Below are 24,982 nucleotides of genomic sequence, written 5' to 3'. Positions count from 1 at the left end.
AGCAAAAGCTGGGATGAAGGGAGAGGGGCTGTTCTGTGCTCCATGCCCAAGGATTCTGCACCACTCAATGCAAGTGTGAAGTTTAGCCACTGTGTAATTTATCCTGGGTGATTTAATAGGTACAGAGTTATAGTTATGCTGTTATATTTGTCTATGTATTGGTTTCCCGTAGTCATCGACTCTTTACAAAGAAAAGCAGAATCCTCACTCCCTGGGGCAGATGTACTCTTCAGTAAGTCCTGACATTTATCTTTCACTCTGAAACATTCACTTCCATCTTCTAATTGCTGGTTTTAATGGAAAGGAAAGGAGCTGTCCAGCTTTTCACTGGGCTTTGTCCTCACAAAGGTCTTTTACTTGAGACTTGGTGTAATCCAGTCAGCTACATGTGTCTTCTGTATATGGAACAGGTTCCCATGCACTAATGCGCTCCATGTGCCTCTGTCCACAGGGCCCCTGTTAGGGAGCCCATGCTTATGTAAAGCTGTTCTCTTCTTGCCCCACCCTCTAAACTGGGTTGTAGCAGATGGTGTTTTACTGATGCTGAGTTAGGATGTGTTAAAAGTCATGAGATGCAGGTAGCTTGGAGTTAGTTTCCTTTTTGTGATATGTTCTTTATTATACTTGTCGATATTTACACTGTTCAAGGAAGGCATCTTTGGTCTACGCTTGAGTTAGTTCTGCGGTACTGTCATAGGTATTAATTATGTGCTCCTAGAAAGTGGAAAGACAACTATTTTCTTTCACCAGACTAAAATATAGCTCTAAAATATAGCTCTAGATATAAAATAAAGCCAGTTCACTGTTCACTACATTTCCAAATAATTTTTAAGATATCTGGTTTTGAAACAACTCCCAAATTTTAGAAACTAAAACCAAAAAAAAAAAAAAAGGAAAGACTCAATAATTTTTATCCTAGGGTGTAAAATGTGATATATATGTGGTGGTAGACTGGGCTTGGGTGTAATGGACCTGACTGTAAGGGAGAGAAAATCCCATGAATCATTTTTATGAAATCCATTAACTCTTTCAACCCACTAACCTACTAAGTAGTAGTCTTATATTGCAAAAAAAATGAGTGCCTTAATTCTGAGCCATTTATTTCCTTCTTACCAGGGGGATCTGGCCTATGGTGGCTCCAAAAGTTTCAGCTAAGAACATCATAAGACTTTGTTGTCTAAAGTGTACCTGTGTGCTTGTTCTGCTTTATGCTTGCGTCACAACTTGAAATTACATATGCGGTTTTTGTTATTTTAAGGCACTCAACCAGAATGCTGAACTAAGGAGTCGGTTGAACAGAATACATTCAGAATCTATTATTTGTGATCAGGTTGTCAGTGTAAATATTATTCCTAGCCCTGATGAGGTAAGACTCATTTTTAATAGATGTAGAATACTTATTTTATAGCACCTAAATCTACTGCCTATTTTTATTTATTTTTTATACAGTTCTTTCACTGCTGATACGATTCCCTGCATAAATATTGTGTTGCTGACAGTTCAGTGTTCTTTGGAGTGAAGGATGTACATGAGCTTGACATCATTGATTATTGGTGATCCGTTGTCTGTTTTTATTTATTCCTATGTTCATCTCATGCTACTGAATATTTAGTTTGTATATACTCCAGCTTGTGAATTTTCTCTCACTCTTCATTTGAAATATTTCTTATCATCAGTGGCCCATGAAATGTTGAAAACAAACTCTTTCAGCTGAGAAGGTGCTAAATAAAAGTTTGCTTAAGGTTTGTTTTAAAAGTCCTATCTAAGAAGAAAAGTCACCTGACCTTACTAAGATACTACTATTAGTGCTGCTACAGCTCCTACTGATGATGATGCTAATAATTAATGGTTAACGCGTGTCAAGTGAATGCTTACTATGTGCTTGGCATTGTGCTAACCCAGTTTATACATGTTATCTCATTTCACACCCCCAACAACTCTCTGAGGTAGGTGCTATTACTCCATTTTTCAGAAGAATTTTTGAAGAAATGGTTAGAGGATAGGAGAACATTCAGTATTTGGGCTAAACTTGAGTGTATAATTCTGTTTATAATCCTTTATAAAATTATTATTTTTAGCCATGAGAATTTATACTTTTCAACAGTAATACATGTAACAAGGTGAGAGTTTTAACTAATACTAAGGCCATATTTGCACCAAAAATGTACATTTTTCTAGAAATCTGTGGGTGCAAGTGTTCTGCCATCTAACTGCTTAGGAAATACCATCCCCAGACAGCTTCTCTTTGATGTAAGTTACCCACCCCGCGTCCATCCACCTCCATGGGTCCTGTGATCTCTGATGACACTTATGCCTACTCAACTGCCCAGAATCTAGAGGTATTTCTAAAATTTTGTCATTCAAAAATTAGTCAACCATCTCAGTTTGAATCTTCTTTGCAACTTGAAATGTGTACTAGAATATATATATTTTAGTTCTCTTACATATTTTTCTGATTGAAACTTAAATTGTATCCTTGAAAACAATATTTATTACTTACTGAATAAAAATACAATTTGAAATAAGGTTCAATACTCTAATCATATGTTTCATTGGATAAAATTCATGATCAAACTGGAAAATGACTTTTATGTATTCCGTCTCAAAAATTAGTCTTCTAGACTGTTTTCTTAGCATATCTCTAGTGGTTTCTACAGATACTGCTGGAGGTGTAGTATACTGGTTAGAATATGGCTAGTTAATGACAAGCCTAAGCATGTGACAAGGAACTTGTCTCCACAGTCAATTCAGGGTATTGATAGGGGCTCAACCTGTTACATTCCACTTAATATTAATTGAGCATAGATTTAAAATCAACTCACCTTTCAGCTGCACCTTTTGGATTCTTTAGGCATATTGGAAGGAAACTTATGCAGTGGTCATTACTCAGTTGCAAGTGAAAATTAGCTGTGGTCACCACTTTTTTAACATAGAGTATGAATTTTTCTAGAAATCTGGCTAGTACGTCATGGTCTCATTTGAACAAATAGCCATTCTTACAGGGAAGAAAACGATTATACCATCTGCTTTTCTCTTCTGTAGGCTGGTGAGCAAATCCACGTCAGTCTCCCCCTATCACAACAAGTAGCCAATGAGAGCCGCCTCTCCATGTCGGAGTCTGTCTCTGAGTTCTTCGATGCCCAAGAAGTGCTCCTCTCTGCAAGCTCCTCAGAGAATGAGGTAAGGTTCCTTGATGCATCAACCCTAACTGCTTCTGGCCATGAGTTTCGGTTAAAGAAAGTAAGACTGTGGAACTTTTTTTAAAAAAAATATTATAGTAAGATGTCCAAATAGTAGCAAAGCCAAAAGCATGCAAACTATATGGTTTCCATTTACTGAGCCCTTAACACTGGGCACCAACTCAATAGTCACAAATTTGATGAATGAAAAGAAAGAATCAAGATTTATTCTGACTTACCTGTACAGTTCATATTTCAGGGTAAACAAATAGTTGATAACAGACTCCTTTATAGAAGGAGACTAGCTAATAAATACATTAAGCATGAGAAACTAAGAAAATTACCATTCATGTTTGTACATACACACACACACATCCATACACATCTTTACCAGAGACAAGAATTTGAACTTAGAAGGATAATGTCTAGCACATATCTAGTTGGCTAATTATCATTTTTGGAGGTTACCACTGGCTACCATAAAAGCGTTATTGGATTGCTTGTCATGCCCGTGAATCTTGACAAGGTCTTGGAAACAAGAAATCTCTTCCTTGGTCAGGTTGCAGAAATTCTTTTACTGAAATTTAGTCAAGTACACTTAGAATTTTTTTTTTTCTTTTTTGGCATGGGAGAAGCAGCCAAAACTCTTTCCCACACAGTTGTTTAAGAATTTTGTCATTTGAGATTGCAAATCTGTACTGCATTTTTACAAAAAGGAGATGAAATAGTTGCTCAGTGTTATTTCCATATGCATGGAAAATAGATTGAAAGGAAAAATCCTGACAATTAGTAGTAGTTCTTTTTGGATGTTTGGAAGTATGAGTGATTTTAGAAACAAAAATAAGTGGAAAATAGAAAGAAAGAGTGAACACATCACTTTTCTAATGGAGAAAAGCTAAAACAGAATTCTTGTATCAGGTACTGAATTTGTTACCACATCAAGCTAGGCACTTGCCTCTCAGATTCCAAGTCATACATTAAAAGATTCACAGAAACTCCCATTCACAAGACAGAGAACTAGTTTAATGCTAGTTCTACATGCTACCAGCATTTTTTTCTCTGACTCTCCCTTTTCTGGGCTTCCATTGCTGACCCAGTTCTTTGTCCTTATTCAAGCAGACAAACTTAACTATACATTATCTGGGCTTTGACCCATCATCTGATAAGTTTATAGCATAGCCCTGTGAGAGCAACCTAATTTCCCTATTTCTAGTTCTTGGGGTCACATTCAACTGGGCACCCAGTTGCCACTTGCACCAGCCACTGGCAATGCAGAAATGAAGAGGATGTGAAGCAGATTACATGCATGAGTCCAAGCAAGAGGGTGGTGCTACCCCCGTGAAACAGTGGACCAAGTGGCTGATAGAGGGGCAAGGCAGTAGATGACAGAGGCGTGTGGAGTTGATATACTCACTTTAAGGCATTGTGAGTTTATCAGACCTCCCAGTGGAGTTATCTGGCAACCTGTTGGATATTCAGGTCTACAGCTCAGGGAGAAAACAGGTCTAAAGAGAGAGCAAGAGTCAGCTCAGGATCCACCCAACCACCTGCCTGTGAGACATTGCCACCTGGGTGCTCCACAGACTGTCTAATTCAGCATGTCCAAGTGAATTAATCAGCAGCCCCCTTACACACATGCACACACACACCCCCCAAGGGGAAAAACTCAAACTTACCCATACTTCTCATATTGCTTTTCTAAGTGCTTTTCTCCCCAGTTGTTCACATCAAATACCTGAGTTGCCTCAGTATTTCCCTTCACTACCACCCATCACCCATGTTGATTTACTCATCAGGTTCTGTAACTTCTGTCACCTAAATACTCTCAGATACATACATTTTCCTAAAGCTTCACTGCTGCTACTGCAATTCAGTCCTCCATCAGCTCCCCACCTAAATTACCCTGTCAGTCTCCATAACTAGTTTTCCTGCCTCCTTTATTGCCTCCTCGAATCCATTTTCCACTGGGCAGCCTGGCTAATCTTTCCAAAATGCAAATCTGATGATGTCCCTATTCCCCAGTGTCCAATATAAACTCCTTAGCTATCATACAAAGACTCATAATCTGGTCTCTGCTCTCAGCTGCAGCTTCTTGCAACCTCTCTTCTGGTGCCTTCCAGAGGCCAATGGAGTGCTTCCTGCAGTTGTCAATTTGCTCCAGACACCCCTTGTCCGTTACTGAAATAAGGAAAGTGACTCTCTCCTACAACCCACACTGGAAAGAATTAAGCTATACATCTATTCTTTGTGACTGGATCTTACAGGTTTTCATAAAATGTCTGTGTTTTACTTAAATCTTTCCCCTTTATCACAACACTCAGTCTTAAGTATTTGAAGAAGCAGGACCAGGAGATAAACCCAAGTGACAGGCACCTCCATGTTCTCAAGGTTGCTCTTCCCCTTAGGCTAAGACTTTGTTCCTGAGACAACCTCATCTGCCCAAGTTTCCAAATTCCCTTGTGATGAGATGCCCCCAGAAGGCTCCTTGAGTCTCTGGACAACAGACTTGGCAAGCCCACCTGGTTGGTTTACTGTACATGTGAGAATCCTAGTAGCCGCTGCAGGATGGGCTCAACTGCATATTCTGCATGACAGCTGCCAAAGGCTCTTGGGCCTCTGCATTGCCGCCCACCCTGGCTGAACACTTCCAGCGCCACACGGTCAAATCGTTCACTCACTTCAGTCTACTCAGAAGTCACCTTCTGAGAAGCCTACCCTGGATGCCCTACCTACAGTGTAGAGCTACCATTTCCTCCTCACCCCTGACCTTCCACATGCCTCTTCCCTTCTGATTTTTTTTCCATAATGCTTATCACTATCCAACAAAATATGTATTTCGTATGTTTATTGTGTGTCTCCCCCCACTAGAGTGAGGGCAGGGATTTCACCACTCTGTCCCCAGCACTAGAACATTCTGGTGAACCAGGAACTCAGTAAATATTTGCTAACTGAATGAAGGAAAGAATGCTTATAGCTCATTACATATGATTAATCGGAGAAACATCTGGGCCTTAGCTGTCTTACATTAACATTTTCCATAACTGAGAGAAAAATCTTTATGTGCTTCACTTAATGAATGTGCAACCTCTTTTAAAAAAAATGTTCTTCTCACTTCCAGAACGATCTACTTCCTTGCCTTTTAAACTTGCCTTTTAAACTTGTTTCTGCAATGCTGCATGCCTGGTCGCAGTTAGAAAAAAATATTTCCTGAACTCTTTTGAATCCCAAACCTCTTAAAGAGAAATATTTGGCTCCAAGACTTCTTGAGCATGGGAGAGAAAACTAATATATGTTAATTGTTTCATTATAATATGGCAGAGCCTTAACTGTATATACAGGACAACATGAGTGGACCGTAGCCAGACTGCCCGGCCTTAGCTACTGCTCACACATACGATAATATAGCTCTTATTCAGGGCCCACTGTCATTGTAGAGCTCTTTTATATTCTACACGGAACTTTCTACATGGGCATGGATACTGGACTATTTCTATCATATATTAGTTTGGGTGAAATTAGAAATTGAAGAGGACTAGACTGTTTATAGCTTCTAAGTGTTCATGTAATAAACATGCATGCAACATGAATTAGGTTCAGGCAGGCCTTTGTCTTCTCTTAACATAATTGGATGTGATTAGCTTTTTTCAGAGAAATCACATGGAAGAGTTTGATTTACCTTTTATTTCTATCAAGGTTTAGAATGTGGCTTTCATGGGCCGAAAGGCTTAGCCTTCCATTTAGTTGCAGTCAATGAGAACTGGAAGCCAGCTGCAGTGGGAAAATACAAATGAGAAAAAGACTTTATTCTCAATTTGCTATCTTTATAGCATTGCTCAGGGCGCAAAAGCAAAACTATCATTATTCATTTACACAAAATCATTCTGAGTATAACTCTATCTCCCTAAATATATGAATTCTCCCCAACTCTATTAAAAACATCAGCAATAAATCCAGAAACCTTAAAGGCAAAGGCTGATGGTTTTTATTACATACAAATTTAAAACTTTTACATGGCCAAAAAGAGTGGCATAAACAAATTAAAAAATAAATTGCAAACTAGAAAAAAATGCAGTTTATATGACAAGCTGAAAAATGTGTGAAAGATAAGACAGCAGTTTCACTAAAGATGAAATTCAAACTAGAGATCTTTTATGTGTGTTAGGTAGATACATACTAATATAGATTGATAATGTATAGTGTTTAAGTGGGTGTGAGAGATGGATGCTCTCATATACTGATGATGAGAACGAAGTAATACAGTACAGTCTTCTAGGAGAGCAATTTGGCAACATACAGCTAAAGCCTAAAAGAGACTCATTTGACCCAGCAATTTCGCTTCTGGGAATAAATCTTAATGAAATTGCCAGACAGATTCACAGAAATATGTTTACAAGGATGTTCATCCAAGTATTGTCTGTAAGTAATAAAAAATTGGAAGCCACGTGAATGCTGGTTAAGTTCCTTGTGTTATATAACTGTCTAATGAAATACGTTGCCATTCCAAGTAAGGATGAAGAGCTATATTTATAAGAATGGAAGTATATTCAGAACACTATAAAATAGTATGTAAAACAATCCCCTTTTTCAGTATCTAAAGATAAACGTATCAGTGTGTTTACATAGGCATTTTGAAATTGGGGGTAGTACCTATGAAATGTTGAAAGTGATTTCTTTTAGGTCATAGAATGGATGATTTTCATATCATCTGTTTAGCTTCATGTAATTTCTAACTTTTTACGATAAGAATGTTTTGTTTTTATGTTCAGAAAAAATAACAGCATATTTCCATTTTGAAGATAGTAAATAAGTATCAACAGCTTTCTTGCCTATAGTAGAAACATTGGTTTTCCCATTCCTCTGAATGGCTCTACAGTACTTCTCTGTTTTCTTATCTGCTCTGTCTCTAAATCCCCTTAGTACATTTGTTGCCTCTTAATTTTATTCTTTTTTTTTTTTTTTTTTTTGTCTGTGCTGGGCCTTCGTTGTGGTGTGCGGGCTTCTCTAGTTGCAGCACGTGGGCTCTAGAGCACATGGGCTCAGTAGTTGCAGTGCGCATGCTTAGTTACAGTATGTGGGATCTTAGTTCCCTGACCAGGGATCAGACCTAGGCCGCCTGCACTGGGAGCACGGAGTCTTAACCACTGGACCACCAAGGAAGTCCCTGCCCCTTAATTTTATTCTTATGTGAATTTTGGTTTCATTTTCGTTCCATGTTTCTCTCACGTAGAGAATGGCTTAATTCTCGATTTCTCCCTGTCCCTAAATCTTTCTCCCCTGCCCCCAGATAATCTGCCAGATTTTGTCCGTATACTTCAGATGTGGTTCCCAAATGCAGTTTTACTACTTGATCCTTACTGTGGCCATCTTAGTGTTACTGGTCAGTATTTCTTACCCAGATCTATGTAGGATCCTATTGTCTGGCCTCCCTAGGGAAAGCTGCTGAGTATCTTCCTGAGAATTAAATATGACTCTGTCATTTCCTTGCATTTAACAACTCATATGATTATATTGTGAACCCTTTATGTTGACATGAAAAGCCCTTCACAGTCGGACCTCATCTCGTTCGCCCTGTCCTCTGTTACAGCCACTCGACTTCTTAGCACTCCTAGAATAACTGTTTCTCTCATGGTCCTTGCTGTTGCACACTATCCCTTCTTCTTGTGCTTCTCCCCCTTCTAACAACTGGGCAACTCCTGCATCCTCCAACACCCAGTTCAAATACTACTTCCTCCGGGCAGCCTGTCCTGACTCCTCTAGGGGGATCCATAGGGCCTCCTTTTTTTGCACATTCTTACTGTGTTGAATTGAAACATTTCTGGTTATGCACTGGCCTCCCCCAGCGTCTCAGCCCAACTAAGACAGAAAGCTACTTAAAGACAGGGCTGCTTTCTGGCAATCCTACATTCTGGCTCACGGGGGACCCTCAGGTGTTCATTGCACATATGCCACATACAGTTCCCACTGTGACCTCTGCTTCTCATTTGGGCAATATCCTGTTGTTTTTCATTGTTTGATTTTTCTGAACTTTCAAGACTGAATGAGAATTCTGATCCTTTCTACGTTCTTCCCTTCCTTAGGCTTCAGATGATGAGTCTTACATCAGTGATGTGAGTGATAATATATCTGAAGACAACACCAGTGTTGCAGACAACATTTCTCGGCAAAGTATGCATCCTTTGAGCTTCCAGGTGGTTCTATCTACATGCCAAGTTACAATGCTGATGATTCAATGAACAATCATTTTGACCCCATAGCTAATTTTTCCTTTTGCAGCTGATCAATAAATTGTTACTTGTATAATCTGGTGAGGTAAATGGTTGAAAATTTTGTTAGGTAGATGGTTAAAAGAAAAAGTTTAAATATCGTATATTAACGCATATATGTGGAACCTAGAAAAATGGTACAGATGAACCGGTTTGCAGGGCAGAAGTTGAGACACAGATGTAGAGAACAAACGTATGGACACCAAGGGGGGAAAGCGGCGGGGGGGTCGGGGTGCGGGTGTGATGAATTGGGAGATTGGGATTGACATGTATACACTGATGTGTATAAAATGGATGACTAATAAGAACCTGCTGTATAAAAAAATAAATAAAATAAAATTCAAAAATTAATAATAATAATAAAAGACATACAGAAAAAAAAGAAAAAGTTCAGTTCTTGGGCAAACCAAAATTTTGTGTCCTTCGTATTAAATATATTTAATTTTTAGAAGTTTGACTTGTCTTTTATTGTGTAATACTTAAGTATATTTAACACTTTGTTTAAAAAACTGTACGTTGATGTTTTGTGCATTTATCAGCAACCTTGTACTGAAATAGTTCTCTTCCCTCTTGAGAGAGTGTAATGAAGGCTTAAGAAATGTATCACAATCAGAATTATTTGAAAGGGTTCCTACCCTCCCAGGTTCTGGGAAATAAGAAAAGCAAGATCTCTTTCACTGTGATTCTCCTCTTTCTCCCTCTTCCAGTCTTGAACGGGGAGCTTACAGGAGGAGCCTTCCGAAACGGACGTCGAGCACGCCTGCCAGCTCCCTGTCCCGACACCAGTAACATTAACCTATGGAATATCTTGAGGAACAACATTGGTAAAGACCTGTCTAAAGTCTCCATGCCTGTGGAGCTAAACGAGCCACTCAACACTCTGCAGCATCTCTGTGAGGAAATGGAGTATAGTGAGCTTCTGGACAAGGCTTCGGAAACGGACAGTCCCTATGAGCGCATGGTAATAAATAACAGAGCAGCGCCCTTTGGAGATTTGCCAACCCTAGACCTGGGCTAAGGCAGAATTCATTATGATAGCATATTTGGTTGTTGCCTAATACTCTCACCACATAGGTAAGAGGAATCCATTGCATAAACCAGGCAGGGCCAAAAAGATCCAGATACCTCTACTGAAAGATACACACCTTGTGACTTATTCTTGGTTCTGGGTGGTTCTAAAGTTAGAATGTAAAGGTATCACCCTCCTCACAGGTTTAAGACATGCCTAGCCTTGCTTTATCAGCTTTTCCTGAATGCCAGGGGAGCCCATTTGTTCAGGAACTTAGGTCTGAGAAAGTAACCTCCTGTTTGTTCTTTGCCCTGGCCTCTACTCCATGTGATTGTGGAAAACTTGACCTGCCCTCTGAAAAGCACCACCAGCCACAACCCTCCTGCTAAGATTGTGCAAATGGCATAACCTATACACTGGCTTTCAGAACCTTTGAACTCTGTGATACTCAGGAAGTTGGACAGACAGATAAATGAAGAATATTTGGCTTCAGTTGTCTCCTGGTTCCCATGAAGAGAGTTTAACCTCATTTTCAATTATCTTTTTTTCCCTATGAGTATATGAAGAGTCTGTGCAAAAAATAGAAAATGCAGATGCCATCAAATGAGCACCCACTGATGGGGATGTATAAAATCTAGAGGAATAAGAGACAAGCAGACCTGGAAGTAGTCTCTCCTATATTATTTTCCTTTCTTAAATGTTTTAACAGGTTCTTATTGCTGCATTTGCAGTTTCAGGATATTGCTCCACCTATTTCAGAGCAGGAAGTAAGCCATTCAACCCTGTCCTTGGGGAGACTTATGAATGCATTAGAGAGGACAAAGGATTCCGTTTTTTCTCAGAACAGGTAAGTCCCACTGGACTCAGTGAGTTTCTGTATAGAAACTGTAGGCGTGCTGTTTGATGATGAAAATAGCTTTTTGATAAACATCTGATTGAGGTGGGTTATAATACTAGTTAACAGAAAATTCACTTAGCCTATCTATATAACTACAACCTCTAAATGTGTTTAAGCATGAAGTTGTAAAAGTTAAAGATTCAGTAATTTACTGATACATTTTGAGAATAATTCACTAATAGAGATGGATGAGTTGAGTGGTTTTTATTTGGGGGTAGCCAATATACGTTGTAAAAAATTATCATTTATGGAAGTTTTAACACTGATGTCATTTTTTGTTTTTAATTCCCAGGTTAGCCATCATCCACCCATTTCTGCCTGTCACTGTGAATCCAAGAATTTTGTGTTTTGGCAAGGTTTGTATTTCAATTATCACTTCAAAATCCAATTGATGAGCCTATGAGAAAGTTTCTAGTTTCCAAAGTACTCAGTTTAGATTTCTACTTTTAGAACTCAGAGAATATTGGTAGTTGGTGTGGAGTTCAGTTTGAGAAATTAGATTTCTTGATGTAAAGATGGAACCATGTCATCTAGAAGATGGGATTATTTATTTAGGAAGCAAAGCCCTATGGGACAGCAGAGCTCTATGCTGACTATGCCAGCTCAGGGCTATTTCTTTACCTCATTCAACTCATTGTCTGCATCTTTAGCATGGAGGTTGTATCTGCTGGCTTCTTGCTTCTTGAGGGTGTGCAAAGAGATCTTAATCCTCAAAGAAGGCTCTAGAACACGTCATATGTGGTCACAGTCTATTTAGGTATATATACATTGCAGTGATTTCTGGTCTTTAACTCACTGAGGCTTGGGGGTTTGGAATGAAGTCTCTACTAAATCAATACCCATTGTTCGATTAGAATGTTGCAAACTCGCCTAGAATAAGAAGTTTCAAAACCCCTCTAGAAAGAAAAATATATATATATATAAATTTACCACTAAGTGTGAATAGTTCTCTCACATTCAGGGGAGGTCCAAAGGGTACTTCACTGATCGCAGTATGACTCTTCTCACATGTACTTCCTCAACCTGAAAAGGATATGAAATGATAGAGCAGCACTGTGACTGTACTTTATTTCAGATTAAGAAAGTAAATCATTTCTTGTTCGTAACAAAGAGTCAGAAATTTTGTGGAGATAGCACTAAGCTCCCTTATTTCATCAGAATGAGACCGGGCAGTTATTACAAATACACAGATACACCTGAGTGACCACAGGTAAAACATAAAGCCATCATATGAGATGAAGTGCTGGGCCCTGGGTGGTATCTTAACAGCCAGCACAGGAACATGTTCATTAAGTTAATCCCACTTTCTCATAAATCTTACCTATCTGTGTTTAGAGGCATTATTTTTTTACTGTTCTCCCAAGTCATGTAACTCTTTAAATATGTATATAAATCAGTCGTACTGCCATACCACAATCTGCAATTACTTTTTCTATACATCATACACACACACATATACACATACACATATATATATACATATATATATAAAATATTTCCACCATTTAGTTAAAACTTGAAACAACATTTATGGAGACATTAACGCAGAGTAGAGTCTATGTATGTGTGTATGTGAATATGCACACATACACACACAGGTTATTCCAAGACTTTACCAGTTTTATTTGTTGAAAACACATATAGAGCATATATTATGGAAAAATATACATAGATATTTGCGGGGGGGGTTCACAATTAATCTTCTCACCTTGGGCCATCCTCAGGCACTTGTCTTATTAAAGCAACACTATAGAATCAGTTGGGATTACAAAAGTTTCCTTTGTAAAATATAAAGTGTAATACAAAAGTTCATTTTTCTAGAGTAAATGATTAGATATGGAGTGTATATTTCTTGTCCTCTGCCTTATGTCGTTTAGATATCAGATGGAAAAACAAGTTCTGGGGGAAGTCGATGGAAATCCTGCCTGTGGGAACCCTGAACGCCATGCTTCCAAAGTAGGTTGCGCGCATCTTCCTTTTGGTCTCTTATCTGATTTTTTAAATCATAAATGGGTATTTGAAACTCTAGAAGGTGCCAAGGGGCCATTTCCCTGTATGGCCAATGTTTCTGTTAACTTCACCGAAGTTTTGAGACTGGGCCCCGACAAAAGCTAATGAGAACTTTAGCAAATGTGTCGAAGCTTCCTTTTTATCTCTTCACATCCTGCATTCATCAGTCAGCACCTACCTGTCCCAGTCACCACATTAGTTTGCATTTTATATGAAAATAAAATGCAAACTAAAATGGCTCTTTTTAGCCATTTCTTTTTTATATTATCTATACTTTCACTTTTGAGTTCATCTTAGATCCAGGCACTATTTTTAATGTTTAGTTCATTAAGGAAGTGATAGAATCCTTTTATGGTTGTTTTCTAGAGGATATAGCCCATACATCTTAAAATCAATTGAAGTTTTCATTGAGGCCAAAGGCTTGATTGTTTTTCTTTCTTTCTTCATTTGGTTGATTTTTGTTCTGTTTTTTTTATTGTCTATTTGAATGACAGAATTTGCTGGTAGATTCAATATAGAGGATGGTGGGGAGAGGGAGGAATTCCCAGGGCCACAAAATAAACTTTCAATATTTACAAACTCATGAGGAAGAGAGTTTTCCATAGTGCCTACATCATACCAATTCATAAATTTTTTAGAAACCCGGAAGCATTTCATTTTGAAACAGTGTTTTATTTGAACATATATGTAATGCGCAAATTTAAAGGTGAGTAGAAACTGTCATCGCCTTCCTTGGCAGAAACTCGGTAACCTTACTCTCCAGAATTTGTATTAGATTCATGCCATCTACGCTCATCAGTCTTTTCCCAAAGAATTATTCACATATTTGGCCTTAACTCACAGCATGAAACAATGTCCTCAGAGTAGCCTTTCTTGAATGTACACCCTACTCTCTCCTCCCTGGGACCCTACTGTGATGGCCCGTTGCTTATAGGGTAAGTCCAGACTCACTGGTGGGTCATTGAGGGCCTTGTCTGCTCTGCCCTGTCCCACCTTTCCAGCCTTACCTCCCGTCATACCCACTCACCTGAAGTGTGCCACACACAGGTCCCCGGATGCATTGTGCCCTTCTGGCCTCTGTGGCTTTGTCTCTGCCTTTCCCAGCCTGTAGTACCTTCCTCTCCACCCTCCAAGCTTAGACCAGACACAGCCTCTTCTAGAAAATCTTCCTTGCCACTCGCCCCACGTTCCAGGCAGATCTAAGGACACTCCTCTGTGCTCTTATAAGTGTCCATCTATCCCTACCGTACTATTGGCTCCAGGAGAGCAGGAAACAGACCCTATTCAACTTGGTAGCTTTAGCACCTGGCCCATAGAAAGCACTGAAATGTTCCTTAAATGAATGAATCATGTCATAAATGGCCTTGACCACATAGAAACTTCCAAGAAAGAAATAAGAGAAAGATGAGGGGAAAGGAAGCTATGGCTAAAAAGTATTCTCATTGGTAGAAACAGTAATATTTATTTGTTACCTTCACTGTTTTTAATCAGTGCTGTATTCTTCACTAGGTATGGAGATTGCTATGTGTGGAATAAGGTCACCACGTGCATACACAACATCCTGAGTGGGAGGAGATGGATAGAGCATTACGGAGAAGTAACCATTAGAAATACCAAAAGCAGTGTTTGCATTTGCAAACTCACATTTGTCAAGGTAAATAATCTTACAATAGCAAAGGAAAGATACATAAAATGCTTCCTAGGGAAGAAATAAAACAATTACCTTAAGCTGCAGCAAGCGAGTTAGTTCTATATCATTGATCCTTATGGACATTTTACATAAAAAAGCAGGACCAGCTGGTGGAGTTGCTCCAGGCATGCAGACATCTGACGGTGTAGAGGTCAACAAAGGCACCATCTTGAAAGAGAAAAAAAAATTCTTGTTAAAGAATTTTCTTTTTAAGCAGCCAGTTCATTAAGTAAAATTCCAGAGAGTAATTCTTGCCTATAACGAGTCTCCTGGTTTATATTCCATTTATATTCCTGCTTGATTACAACATATTCAAGTGATCTTATTTTAGGGAACTAAATATATCGCACATGTCATTTTCTGAAGATGCATAGAGATGATAGCTTCCAGTCCCTATAAGCTTATCCAACTCTGCCATTATTATATATAATCTTAAATAAGTTCAACAAAAAGCAGTACCTTTATTAACAAGAGAAGATGTTAGATATTTTTCTTTTTTCCTTTTTTTCTTAATAGACTGATTAAGTGGTTCAGAACTGAGGAGCCAGGATCACCATTTGCGCTGACTGGGTCGTGCGTAACAGTAACTGTGCGCACTTAGTTTTTTAGGCGAGGAGAAACTTAGATTTAGGCCTGCCCCTAATATTTGCAGAGCTCAGGGCAAGAGTACAAATGGCAGTCCCCATACTGTATGTGTAAATATTTAAAGTATGTAAATCAAGCCCACAAGCTGTCAAATAAAATATGTTCTATCCTTTCACGCTGACAAAAGTACCTTTTTTGACAAAACCTGCAAGTCCAGGTTGGACACTTGGGAACACCGAGCTGGAAACCTGGCAGCGCAGGAGAACCAGTCTGGCCCACGGCCTTCCCCACTTGCTTCCCACCCCCAGCTCTGCCCTGCGCTGCAAGGGGCCGCAAACACGTGTGTAGGCAGTCCAGTCCACACCCCCACAAACAGCCACCCTTGGCCACCCCTCAGGCCTAACGATAAATCCAAGGAAAGGCCTGTGCAGGCTGTGGAATAAGCTTAGAACCATTTGTGGGTTTTTTGTTTTTGGCTGTGTTGGGTCTTCGTTGCTGCATGCGGGCTTCCTCTAGTTGTGGCAAGAGGGGGCTACTCTTGTTGTGGTGCATGGGCTACTCATTGCGGTGGCTTCTCTTGTTGCGGAGCACAGGCTCTAGGCGCGTGGGCTTCAGTAGTTGTGGCACGTGGGCTCAGTAGTTGTGGCTCACGGGCTCTAGAACGCTGGCTCAGTAGTTATGGCACACAGACTTAGTTGCTCCATGGCATGTGGGATCTTCCCGGACCAGGGCTCAAACCCATGTCCCCTGCATTGGCAGGTGGATTCTTAACCACTGTGCCACCAGGGAAGTCCCGCTTAGAGCCATTTGGACAAGGAATTCTAGGGTCTTGTGTACTTGGGGCCTGATCTAGAATAGGGGCCAAGGGATCCAGATGGGTAAATTCCTGCCGACTTCTGACCCCTTGGGGAGGAGCATGGCTGGAAGAGAGCTAGAACAGGTGTTCCTGATTAAATTTAGTCATTTACAGCTACTATGAAAATGATTTTACAAACTATTTCTCCAGTGTTGCCAATTGAAAATCATTAAAATCCATGAGCCAAGGGTAGTTCAAGACAGGACAATGGGAGGAAGAAGTTGCTTAACCTGTAAATTAATATTCAGTTAAGATAGAAACTGAGCCTTCTCTGGGCTGTGGTCTCATGCTCTAACATGGAGTGGGGTCATCCCTTTCTTAAAAGTTAAGTCAGCTAACACTTAGATAGCCACCCTTCCATGCAAAACATTTTGAGATAGATGCCTGGAAATGGTTTGCATGAGAAACTTCAAGGTTAAGAAAATTTTCCATGTGGAAGTTACAGGGATTGGTGTTATTAAAGAGATTGAGTGTTTTAACTGGAGTTTGGTTTCTCCAGGTGAATTATTGGAATTCTAATGTGAATGAAGTCCAGGGGGTTGTGATGGATCAGGAAGGGAAGGTGGTGCACCGGCTGTTTGGGAAGTGGCATGAAGGGCTGTACTGCGGTGTGGCCCCTTCCGCCAAGTGCATCTGGAGACCAGGTGAGACCGGCATGAGTGTCCTGCCTCAGGGGGGCGCCATGAGTGGCAGAAGGCAGGGAAGGTCAGATCATCCCATGCGGTACACCTTATGTTTTCTTTTTTTTTGCGGTATGCGGGCCTCTCACTGTTGTGGCCTCTCCTGTTGTGGAGCACAGGCTCTGGACGCGCAGGCTCAGCGGCCATGGCTCACGGGCCCAGCCGCTCCGCGGCATGTGGGATCTTCCTGGACCAGGGCACGAACCCGTGTCCCCTGCATCGGCAGGCGGACTCTCAACCACTGTGCCACCAGGGAAGCCCCTTATGTTTTCTTTTAATAGATTAAAAACATAGATGCTTAAGACAATAATATTTACATCTCTACTCAATCCACAAGTTAAATAAATTCCAATATTTGATAGTAAGGAGTTGTAGAATTGAGACCAAATCTGACGTGTGGTCAGAGATTGGGCTTCATGTAAAATCTCTCTAAATGTAATAACCGCATTTCAAAAACTAGGTATACTTATTAAACCATTTGAATAATTGAAATATACAAACTCAAATCCCTACTCGTGTTATTTATTCTCTGTTTTAGTAAAACAAAGGAAAGCCTGCAAACATCCATAATCCACAAATTCAATAATTTAACCAGAATAAGTGATCTTTTTACTTGAGCATCAAAGAGCTGCAATATGCTGACATTTAATAAAAGACATCAAGAGAGTTCTGGTAATACACTAGCATATAATTGACTATCAAGTACAAATGGAACAAGGCTCCACATGACATTTATTTTCATTGGAATTTTGTTAGTTAATCCCTAACTTTAAAATTAGTTGTTGGTTTCCTCAATGAGTACTGAAATTCCCTGCTAGTAGAGTGGTTTGTTCATTCACTTGGCAATGATGTATTGAGTACTGACTGAGCATCAGGCTTTGTTCTAGGAGCTTGGAGCACATGAATGAGCAGAGCCTACAAAGATCCTGCTGTCGAATTTAGTTTGAAAGTGCCAGTAAACGTTAATTTAGATCTGAATCTTTTTCTTTTCTAAATGGAAGTAAATTGTAAGTGTTTTTTGGTGAAATCTTAATGCTTATAGTTAGTCACCCAAGCATTTAGTTACCCAGTTGGGTATTTGAGAGAAAAATTAACCAGTGAAGACTACTGTATGTACAAAGTTTTATTTTAAAAGCTGGATTTTATTAAATATATGAATCTATCAGTTCTGATAATCAACATAAAGTTTCCCATTTAGCAAAATAAAACCAATTTAGTTCACTTAAAAAATTTGTAGGGACTTCCCTGGAGGTCCAGTGGTTAAGACTCCACACTTTCAGTGCAGGGGGAACAGGTTCGATCCCTGGTTGGGGAACTAAGATCCTGCATGGCACGCAGCACGGCCAAAAAAAGAAACAACTTGATCCCAGGCCTTACGAATTCCCACAGATGAAGATCCAAGGGACAAGAGCTCACAGTCAAAAATCACAGAACACAAAAGGCACCCAGGCAGAGTAAGACTTACCACACTCTGAAAATAAGAGCACTTGATATTTCAAGAAATAAGAGGCCTCTTTCAAAACTATGATTAAATATCAACATTTATAGAGAAAGAAAACAATATTTACCACGAACAGATCCTCACTAAATGAATTTCCAAAAGATGCACCTTTATCATCCCACATAAAAGGTCAGAGATACAAGAAGGAACAGTGAGCAACCATACTGTGTGTATGTGGGTATATCTAAACAAACAATGACTGCAAAATTAACAGTAATATCTAACTCGTCAGGGAATAAGAATAGCACTTACATTAGAAAGTGGTGATCTTCAAGTTATTTGAGAGGAGGGTGAAGATACTGATTACCTACCCAGTGTCTTAAATTAAGTGTGCAAATAATCATTAATCCTTTAAAAAAAATTGCAATCTAATGTTTATGACTATAAATTTGATGTTAATGTGAGTATTAATTAAGCACCCGAGTTAAGTCAGCTCCTGCATGTTCTGTAAGCCTCTTTGCCTCTCACAGTGGTTCCTTGGCCTCATTCCAGGTTCCATGCCGACCAACTATGAGCTCTACTATGGCTTCACAAGGTTCGCTATTGAGCTTAATGAGTTAGATCCTGTACTAAAAGATCTCCTTCCACCAACAGATGCCCGATTCCGGCCAGATCAGAGGTGAGCAGGGCAGTGGTATTTAAAATGAACACTAGGTCATGGCATGGTGCTTACAGAAGTCATCAAGACTTTCGCCACCATCATTTATTTATTCATTGAATCATTCATTCCCTTATTCACTCAGTAATAGCTGAGTCTTCTACCTAGGTAAAGAGCATTCAGAGGATGATCATAATAGAAATTAGCTCAACAAAAGTTCCCCGCAGAAGGTAACACAGACGTTTTTTAACAAAAAGTGCCCCCCCCACCAATTTACCAAAGGTCTGCAAATTATTGAACTCTTCACACAATCACTCCTCACCTCAGTGTTTGTATTTCTATAGTTCTATTACTCTATAACATGGACTGTCTTTTTTTAAAAATTTTTTATTGAAGTAACATTGGTGTTACATTATATAATTGTAACATTACATATATAGTAACATTATATAATTTTCATGTATGCAACATTATTTCTACTCCTGTATACCTATGTATACCAAAAATTTTGTTTCTCTCCATCACCATACAGTTGATCCCCTTTAACCATCTCAGTGAAGAATAAGAGGATAAGATACAGGGGTACCTAGAAATACTTTGAGTCAAAGTGTGGAGTTTTCCCAACATGTTTTTGATCCCCTGGGGTGTGAGATATACTCAAAATACAGTACCTTTAATACCTTCTGATCCTTTTTTTTTTAAATTATTCTTACATTGTTCTGTACTCATGTCCATTCCTACAGAATTAGTTTTACTTCTTACGAGAATTCTACATGTCATACAAATTGTATCCAAGGTCATTTTCTGTTCCCAGTGTCTTTGTGGCTTTATCTGTCTTCCACCAAAATGTTCCCAGTATTGAATGTTCTACTATTTAGTTCCCTCATATTCCCCCCTCTTTCTCTAGAACATGCAGTCTCACTATTTGACATTCAAACTTATCAGTAAGCTTCCTGTACAGTGTGTATCATACTGTATACCTGTTCTTTGCTCTCATTTTAGAATTTAAATATTTGCAAATCACCATTGGGTCTGCTTTTTTCTTCTCAATTCTATTTCAGTATTCCCTTTCTGAATTTCATTTACTGTTCATTTCCTTTCTGTAGCCTTTTGTAATTTCCCCCAACTGTTACTTTATCCTTTTTCATCAGTTTTACTCTCTCCAATAAAACAGGAAAACTCCTTCCCTCTCAATCTGTTCTAAAAGTAGCTGAAGAACACTCAGGTACCATCCTCCATGCTGTGGCCTTTAACAAGTGCTTTGTGATAACGTGGAAAAGGAGCACAGCCGGGGACTTCATGATGTCCTAACCCCAGACTCTCTAGTCAACCTGAAAATCTCAAGTTGTGGAACCCTAGACAGCACAGAAAAGTCTTCAAAGCCAACCACTTACTTTTCACTCCTCCCATTTTATTGCTGAATTCAATAATTCAGTTCACATACACAGAAAGTATGTTAGCTGGTGGCAGACAGAGAGAGTGTGGCCTGGGGAAGGGGCGAAGGGACATAATCAGAGCATTACTGTTCACTGTGTTATGTTCACAGCAACCAGAATTTAAGTTTATGCAAATGAGATTATTTTGTTCTCAGAGAAGAAGGTAACGTATTAAAAGGTAAACTGCTTTCTCCTTAGATTTTTGGAAGAAGGAAATTTAGAAGCTGCAGCAGCAGAGAAGCAAAGAGTAGAGGAACTCCAGAGATCTCGAAGACGATACATGGAAGAAAACAACCTTGAACATATACCAAAATTTTTTAAGTAAGTCAGTTTTCATGTTTTGCAAATGGTTGCCACAAGCAATGAAAAACTCTAGGTAAAAAGAAAATGAGGGATAGTTTTATGTCCAGGAAACTTCGAGGTGGAAAATTAAACTGATTTTCATCACTGGTTTTGCCAGTGAAAATACTGAATCAGATTTTGGTCTTGTGAAAAGTTTGTAGGGCTTCCCTGGTGACGCAGTGGTTGAGAGTCCGCCTGCCGATGCAGGGGACATGGGTTTGTGCCCTGGTCCGGGAAGATCCCACATGCCGCGGAGCAGCTAGGCCCGTGAGCCTGTGCGTCCGGAGCCTGTGCTTAGCAATGGGAGAGGCCACAACAGTGAGAGGCCCGCGTACTGCAGAAAAAAAAAAAAAAGTTTGTAACCATAAAAATAAATTTTCCTCGACATCTCTTTTCCTTTCATGGACAGCAATAGAGAGTGAGGGTCTTGCCCAGAGGTTCTTTGTCCTCCAACTACCCCCTTTCGAATGGTAGAAACTTGTTCCCACTCCCTCACCCAGAGATAAGGTGGGACCCCACTGCCCACAAGGTCATCCTGGCTTCCTTAGTATTTAATTTTATTTCTATCACATGGAGCTTATATCCGTTCAGATTTGATCCTTCTGTGGTGTGATCGTGGGTGATTATTACAGGATTATTTGCAGGATACATCACACAGACTAAGCTGTAGTTTCCAGATCCATCTGTTGCCCTTCAGAGCCAGGACAGATCAGCTCAGAATAACCTCATACCCTTTCTAGTTGCCATCTCCTGGCTGTGCTGGAGCAGAAATGCAGTCTTGCCCTTTAGATGTTGAAAGTGCCCTCGCGTGGACCCTGAGGAGGCTCTTACAGCTAATGAGGTTGAATACTTTCCCCACAAGTGAAGCAGAGAAAATTCTTGTGGGTCTGGGGTCTGAAGTTCTAGTTACAAGGTTTGTACATGCTTTGTCTGGGCCACTTCACTTTTTTTTTTTTTTTTTTTTTTGGCCATGCTGCACAGTATGTAGGATCTTTGTTTCCCCAACCAGAGATTGAACCTGCACCCTCTGCATTGGAAACATGGAGTCTTAATCACTGGACCACCAGGGAAGTCCCTGTTTGGGCCACTTCACTTTCTAGTCCTGCCTTGAGGTGATTTATTCCCGCTCTTAGCCCCTCTCCTCATGACCCTACCCACTTCCATTTCAAACATTTCACAACAAAAGTGGGTTTATTTCTAGTCAAAATAGTCAGATCATCAATCAGCAGATAGGATGCTCACTGGCTTACCAAGTACTGCTTATATGTACACGTCTTATCTACAGGAGAGGGTCCAATTATCAGGTCACCTGAATGAGATTTGTGTCTAATGTTGATTTTTATACTTTCACAGAAAAGTGATTGATGCCAATCAAAGAGAAGCCTGGGTTTCTAACGACACCTACTGGGAGCTGCGAAAGGACCCTGGGTTTAGCAAAGTAGACAGCCCTGTTCTTTGGTAAACTGGGAATATAGAGCTAGCCAACATAACACGCTCTGAATGAATAAATAACTATGCACAATTATGTTTCTTAGAGCTCCGCGTGGTTTCTGGGTCGACTGAAAACTGACCATTTGCTTTTCTATTCATCTTTATAATAGACTTTCAGAAGTGCATTAGACAAGGCCCCTAACCACTTTCAGATCCTTTCTGTTTTGCTGCAACCATATTCCTTAAAAAACAACCACACCCATCTCGAAAAGCATAAAAGGAGCAGAATATAAAATCCGAGGTCTGAAGAGTCTATAAAGAAAAACAAACTGTAACTGGTGCTTAAAGCTGATCCAGAGAGTTTAAAGCAACATGACATATGAACCACGCATTTGGTCCTTTTCTGGAAGCGCCATCCCCTCATTGCAGGAGCTCCTGGGCCACAGCAGTCAGCTCAGATGTCGAGTGTGTCTGTTTGATGTGGTGTACGTGTGCTGGCCTTGTCAAAAAAGACGATGCTTTTTTGACATCGTGATGCTTCTCAGAACCTGTTCCATCTGTACGCCATTGTTCATGCCTTAAGAAATGCAAAGATGTACAATAAGTCATTTTTTAAATGTGTGCTCCTAGGTTTATGTGAAGGACAGATGTTTTGAATCATGGCATGATTCACTTTCTGGGATCAGAAGAATTATGAGACTAACTCAAATGGATTGAAAAAAGTAAACAACATGTGCTTTACTTTGATATATTGGCTACTGTATCATATGTCTGAAGGGCAAGAAGGAAAAGGTGTGCTAAGTAGATCTCTGTATTCAGTTGCTCGTCAGTTTCCTGTCCTGCGTACAGTTAATAAACCATCCCTCTTCCACCTAACCTCCCAGTGTGCCCTATTATTTGGCAATATCCGTATTTGATTTGAACACTCGGCATCAGTGTTAAAACTTTGGAAGGAAATAACAAAAAGCTTATGGAATTTGTCTGTGGTGTGGGCTTAGGAGTACTGTAGACATAACTAATTTTGAGTGAAACACAGTGTAACCCACATGTGTCCTGTGCCCAACCCATTGGCACTGTTGGAATTCCACTGGGAACAGATGTGAGACCACTAGAAGCTTATTTGCAATGTTTAAATGAGTTCTATGCAAATTCATATTCTCATCAAGTGTTTCTGTATGATACATGACCACATATTAAACATTTACCTTGCTATTGGCAGAGATATAAAACTTAAGCTAAGGAATTTATCCATCCCAACAAAAATGGGGGGAGGTGAGGGACAGAAATGTGTTTTGAGTGCTTCAGGATTTGTTTTTTCCTCCACTAATATATAGAGGCTTTTGTAGTAACTTGCATTAGTATTCCTGAGTTTCTGCACATAGATAACTATTTAAATGCCTATATATTTTTTTAAAAATCTCTTTAGAGATTTTCCTAGAGAATTATAAAATCATGTATATTTTATTCTGTTACGTTTTTATTCTTAGACTCTTACCATCAGATTTTACGTGTTATTTTAATCTCTGATAACAAGGTTACTAACATCTTACATTTTGTTATGAGGTGTTGATTTTAGTGTTGTTTCTCCCACTCAAAGCATTCCTAATAATGGCTATTCCACTATCAAACCAAGACTGCTGAGAGCATAAGGGAAAACTCTGAAGTCTCCACTAGGTGGAGCAAGTTTTAGTTATCCTGAAACTCATTCCTCCTTTTATCTTACTCCATACGTTATATGTACAGCATGCACTGGTTTAGAATGAAATTTCATTGTCAAGCAAACTCCCTAATCCATCACTAGCTCTGAGCATGTAACCAACACCCTCCCTCGGTGTCTCAATGTCATTAATTCCTATTTTAAGTCTTGGGTGCCTTCCCCCATAGTAGTAAAATTTCCCTTATTATCAATTCTTTTTCTGCTCATTCATCTTGACGTTCTTTTATCTGCATCCTGAGATATATGCCTTTAATTTTAATTAGAATTTAATTAGAATTTTTTTGACTTCCTCAGAGAGGTATGTTCTCCCATGATTGGTAAAACTTTAGATACTATTTACAGTGCTTCTTGTCTGTATTTACTAGCACTTCCCTGAAGAATCTCCAGATTTTAGCCTAAAGGTAAGGAAAGAATTCTGCAAACAAAGGTACTACAAATAGGAAGATACCACAAGTAGGAAGGTAAGGCACCAGGTGACCAACGATAGTATCAATCAGGCAGCTGGAAGAGGACCCAGGAGGGAAGCAACTACTGTACCTCACAGTGAGTTTTAATTAAGAAAGAGAATAACTAGTAGAATGGACCTTTACTACCTAATAAGTTAAACAGACAAATCAGGTAGGTGAATGTTGGTCAGAGCTAACCTGAAACTCTGACTAGGATTTCAAGATGAGAATGCGAAGAATGTCAAATTAATTAAAATCACATTCTTTATAATGTCCCAGATTTATAATTTATTTTGAGATTCTGATATCCCCATTAGAATTCCAGTTCAAGTGAGCAATTA

General features: G+C 39.5%; 1 protein-coding gene across 1 annotated transcript in view; it reads left to right on the top strand.

Moving 5' to 3' along the window:
• Nucleotides 1-23,354, top strand: part of OSBPL6 (oxysterol binding protein like 6) — a 207,317-nt gene extending 183,963 nt beyond the window's left edge. Inside the window, exons 15-26 of the mRNA XM_060152564.1 lie at nucleotides 1,259-1,366; nucleotides 3,043-3,180; nucleotides 9,257-9,344; nucleotides 10,150-10,403; nucleotides 11,161-11,298; nucleotides 11,642-11,705; nucleotides 13,227-13,305; nucleotides 14,869-15,013; nucleotides 16,990-17,134; nucleotides 19,164-19,290; nucleotides 20,904-21,026; nucleotides 22,401-23,354. Coding sequence (XP_060008547.1) covers nucleotides 1,259-1,366; nucleotides 3,043-3,180; nucleotides 9,257-9,344; nucleotides 10,150-10,403; nucleotides 11,161-11,298; nucleotides 11,642-11,705; nucleotides 13,227-13,305; nucleotides 14,869-15,013; nucleotides 16,990-17,134; nucleotides 19,164-19,290; nucleotides 20,904-21,026; nucleotides 22,401-22,509 — 1,518 coding nt within the window. The 3' untranslated portion in view covers nucleotides 22,510-23,354. The remainder of the gene's footprint in view (nucleotides 1-1,258; nucleotides 1,367-3,042; nucleotides 3,181-9,256; nucleotides 9,345-10,149; nucleotides 10,404-11,160; nucleotides 11,299-11,641; nucleotides 11,706-13,226; nucleotides 13,306-14,868; nucleotides 15,014-16,989; nucleotides 17,135-19,163; nucleotides 19,291-20,903; nucleotides 21,027-22,400) is intronic.
• Nucleotides 23,355-24,982: the final 1,628 nt, after the last annotated feature.

Source organism: Lagenorhynchus albirostris, chromosome 6 (genome assembly GCF_949774975.1).
Source record: "Lagenorhynchus albirostris chromosome 6, mLagAlb1.1, whole genome shotgun sequence".
Lineage (NCBI taxonomy): Eukaryota > Metazoa > Chordata > Mammalia > Artiodactyla > Delphinidae > Lagenorhynchus > Lagenorhynchus albirostris.
The sequence above is the reverse complement of the archived record's forward strand: the minus strand, read 5'-3'. Positions and strand labels throughout refer to the sequence as shown.